The 3,549-nt window shown below is 33.0% G+C and overlaps 1 protein-coding gene across 1 annotated transcript; it reads left to right on the top strand.

The window, feature by feature from the left end:
- The first annotated feature begins 2,394 nt into the window (after positions 1 to 2,394).
- On the top strand, positions 2,395 to 2,899 carry LOC134694076 (uncharacterized). Its single transcript, XM_063555071.1, has one exon. It carries the CDS (start codon positions 2,396 to 2,398, stop codon positions 2,897 to 2,899), a length of 504 nt encoding a protein of 167 aa, XP_063411141.1. The 5' UTR covers position 2,395.
- Positions 2,900 to 3,549: the final 650 nt, after the last annotated feature.

Raw genomic sequence — 3,549 nt, 5'->3', positions numbered from 1 at the left:
TAAAATCTGCTTCAATGGTTTCAAGTTCAATGTTCAGTTGAATAACATTACCTTTGTCTATCAAGGTGATCTTTCTACTTTTTGTTCAGCAGATCTTTTTAACAGCATCTTTTATTTTATACATTTCTATTTTAACTTTCATGCATATGTTACAAGGATTTATATTCTTTGTCTAAAAGATCAAAAGTATTATAAGGTAAATGAGATTTTTCAATCAGATATGACAAGGTTTTGGATTTGAATAGCCTGCATCACTCATCTGTAATATTTTGAGTATCAATGATAATATTTTTGCTATTTAATGATTACAAATATGCACACGCTGTTTTCATTTTCTTGAAATTATAGTTTTAACAAATGAATAGGAACATTTGTCGAACGGCAAATCATTAGAATTGTTTTTGACAGATGTTGGAATTAAAATAGCTACACTTTAACATGTCAGTGTTGCAAATATTGAAAGACAATTATCCACGCATGACTGAAGGAACATGGGCTAAACAATCTCTATAGAAAAGAGATGTGCCAATGCTAATACAACTACTGGTCTGAGAACACAATTAATTCGTAGTGCATTTCTTTTAGAACATAGATGAAAATTGAAAAAATCCCACCTGCGCTTTCTCAATGAAATTTTTACAGTGTGTTGTACTACTTTTGGGACAAATTATATCAAAATTATAGAAAACTTCATCGCCTCTAACTCAGAATATGGACAATTTTGTGTTTAGGGTGTCTTAAAATCTAACTTAACAGCTTCCAAATTGCTAATTTTTAACCTTTTTTCAGCTGGACCAAATCACTACTTTCTTGTAAAATTCTGGACCCAAATTTTTTACAGTGTAATTTCACCCCCTACTTACAATTTGAGGCATTAAACATGGAGAAATAAACTTGGAAGGGGTATAAAAATTATTGGCAAGTAACCCACTGTTAACACTAGGGACTATATTAATCAAGGGACGACAATTGTGGTCTCGGACCTACTTACCAAATCCCATTGACTTATCACAAGTAGTTGCATTTAAACAAATCTAAACACAAACTAATACATGTAAACTAAGCAAAATTTCAAAGTCAATATTCTTCTGACAGAAATAAAAGAGAAGCAAAAACAGACAAACCTGAATCAAAGTTGGATGGTCTGTGTATCAAAGTGCATGTAATAGTGACATGAATTAGACTTGGTACATGTACATCAAGGTGTTGCAAGGTGATTGGATGAACATTGTCACATACATATTTTAGGATTGATGATCTTTGCTCCTAAGTAAAATTCCTAGTTTTATCAGCATAGTCTTCACAACTATTCGCGGGGTCTCCTACTTTTGGCATTAATTTAATGTAGTTGAACAATTTTGAATATATTTCAAAATATCGAGATGCATATTGCTTCTATCCAGCATTAATTTTGAAAATTCGCCTTTAGTAAATTTCTGTGCTTGATCTGACGTTTTTTCGGGTCAACATAAGAGGTTTTTGTGTTGTTTGTCCTTTGTTGATGAGTTTCATCAATCTTTTGTACATTAGTTGATTTTGTTTCAGAATTGTCTTTTCTTTTAGGAGGTTCCTCTTTACATAAATTTCTGATGATTTCCCCCTACAAATAAATTTAGATCTTTAGATACATTAAAATTGTAGAAAAAAATTTAGAAACGTTAAATGGAACAAACATTATAATGATAGTTTATGACTGAATATAGATCTTTACAAATCTTTAGGTTGTAATAGTGATGTTGGGTTTCCTCTCTTCTTCATTCAAACCCACATACAAGTTTATAGATAACACTTACAGGTTACATCTTCTTACTCTGAACATAATGCAAATCATCTGAGAAATAAATATTGTTGAAGCGCAGCAAAATGTGAAGTATACATTGTATCAACAGAATTTATGAGAAAGTTTTAAGTTTTAAGAATTTTCAATTATGAAAATAATGCAAAGTTCATTTCTGTAATCTGAATGTTATTCTTCTCTTGTGTGATTTTTTCATAATGTTGAGCTTCAATATACATAATATTTAGATTTGAAAACAATATCTACAAGTAGTATGGTTTAGGACATTTTATGATAGCGTAAAAACGTAAGGTTCTAAGGTTCCAAGATGGCGGCCACCTGGTACTTTCCCTAACACTAAATATAGATGATATAATCTGATTAAATACGTATGTCACATATTTCGACCAATGAAAAATCTGTATAAATATATAACCAAATAAGGGTGTTAATCTATACGCAAATCCGTTTAAGGACATATCGTTTAATTGGATTATGATGACAAACGTACAAGCCACGTGCACTGTGGCGTTTATCGACCAATGAAAACAGAGAATTTCCTACATATATAACGCTAGGCACACCCTGTTTAATCTCATTTACAACAAGACAGTCGAAATGGCAACACGCTGTAATATAGAACTCGGAAATGACAGATACGTACAGGCCACAGAGTGGAAAGATCAGTTAAGGATAGATATCAGAGAATGGGAAACCAAAAATGGAAAAAGGATGCCCACGAAAAAAGGAATCAGCCTACCTCTTAATAGATGGAAGATGTTGGTAGATAGTTTTGACTATTTGGACCAGGCTCTTGTCGAAAATAATACCTACACAACACACGTTGGAGGAAATGTATATGCTAGTATAACGACAAACAGTGTGTGCGTTGATTTAAGAAAGAACTGGCTCCCACCCAACCAGACAGAAGTCGTTCCGACCAAGAAAGGGATAACACTGAGACCTATGGAATACACTAAATTAAAAGAGGCAGTCAGTGTAATTGGTGACTTTGTTCCAGAACTGAACACTGTTGTACCATGTCCATTCAGTTACGACCATCAAAACCAATTGGAATTCCTGCGGTGTTCGGAATGCAACCCTGATGGTTTTACCGAATGATAACAGTTGTTTAATGATTCTTTTTATGTCAAACAATTTTAAAATTTATGTATAATTTAGAATTAATGTATTCAATTTGTATATATATGTTGTAATATTTTTTTTTATAAAATTTTCTATATGATTCAATCGATTTGTGTTGAGGCACGTTGTTCCCATAATACACTTCATCCAGTACTATAGAGATACACGACACCGTGTACCTTTTATCAACACCTCATCAAACCCATTTTAGATATACGTTACGAAAATCATCGACAGTAATACATATATAGTGGAATCACCAACTAATGGATATTTTTCCTAAAACTCTAAATAGAAAACCCCGCCAACCAATCATGAATGTAGGTTTGCAAGATATTTCGTCCAATGAGAAAAACAGTACCGCCCCTACACACACACAAATATCAATCAATCACATATTTAATCAGGAACGTTCACAAAACCTTCACTTCAAAACAAACTTTCTACATGGACGCACGCGATAAAAAGAAGCTGACCAAGAATTTCGTCAGATTAGTTGCCGAAACTCCCGTCGAAACTGTAGTCGATTACCTAATACAAACACGTATTTTCGACGACGAACTGACGGAAGACATCCTGTATCAAAACACAGAAAAGAACAAATCTCGACAACTGTTAATGTTACT

The sequence above is a fragment of the Mytilus trossulus genome, chromosome 13 (genome assembly GCF_036588685.1).
Source record: "Mytilus trossulus isolate FHL-02 chromosome 13, PNRI_Mtr1.1.1.hap1, whole genome shotgun sequence".
Lineage (NCBI taxonomy): Eukaryota > Metazoa > Mollusca > Bivalvia > Mytilida > Mytilidae > Mytilus > Mytilus trossulus.
This window is presented reverse-complemented; position numbering and strand designations above follow the sequence as displayed.

Excerpts from the sequence above, each read along its gene's own strand:
- LOC134694076 (XM_063555071.1), top strand. The coding sequence starts at position 2,396 with ATGGCAACACGCTGTAATATAGAACTCGGAAATGACAGATACGTACAG.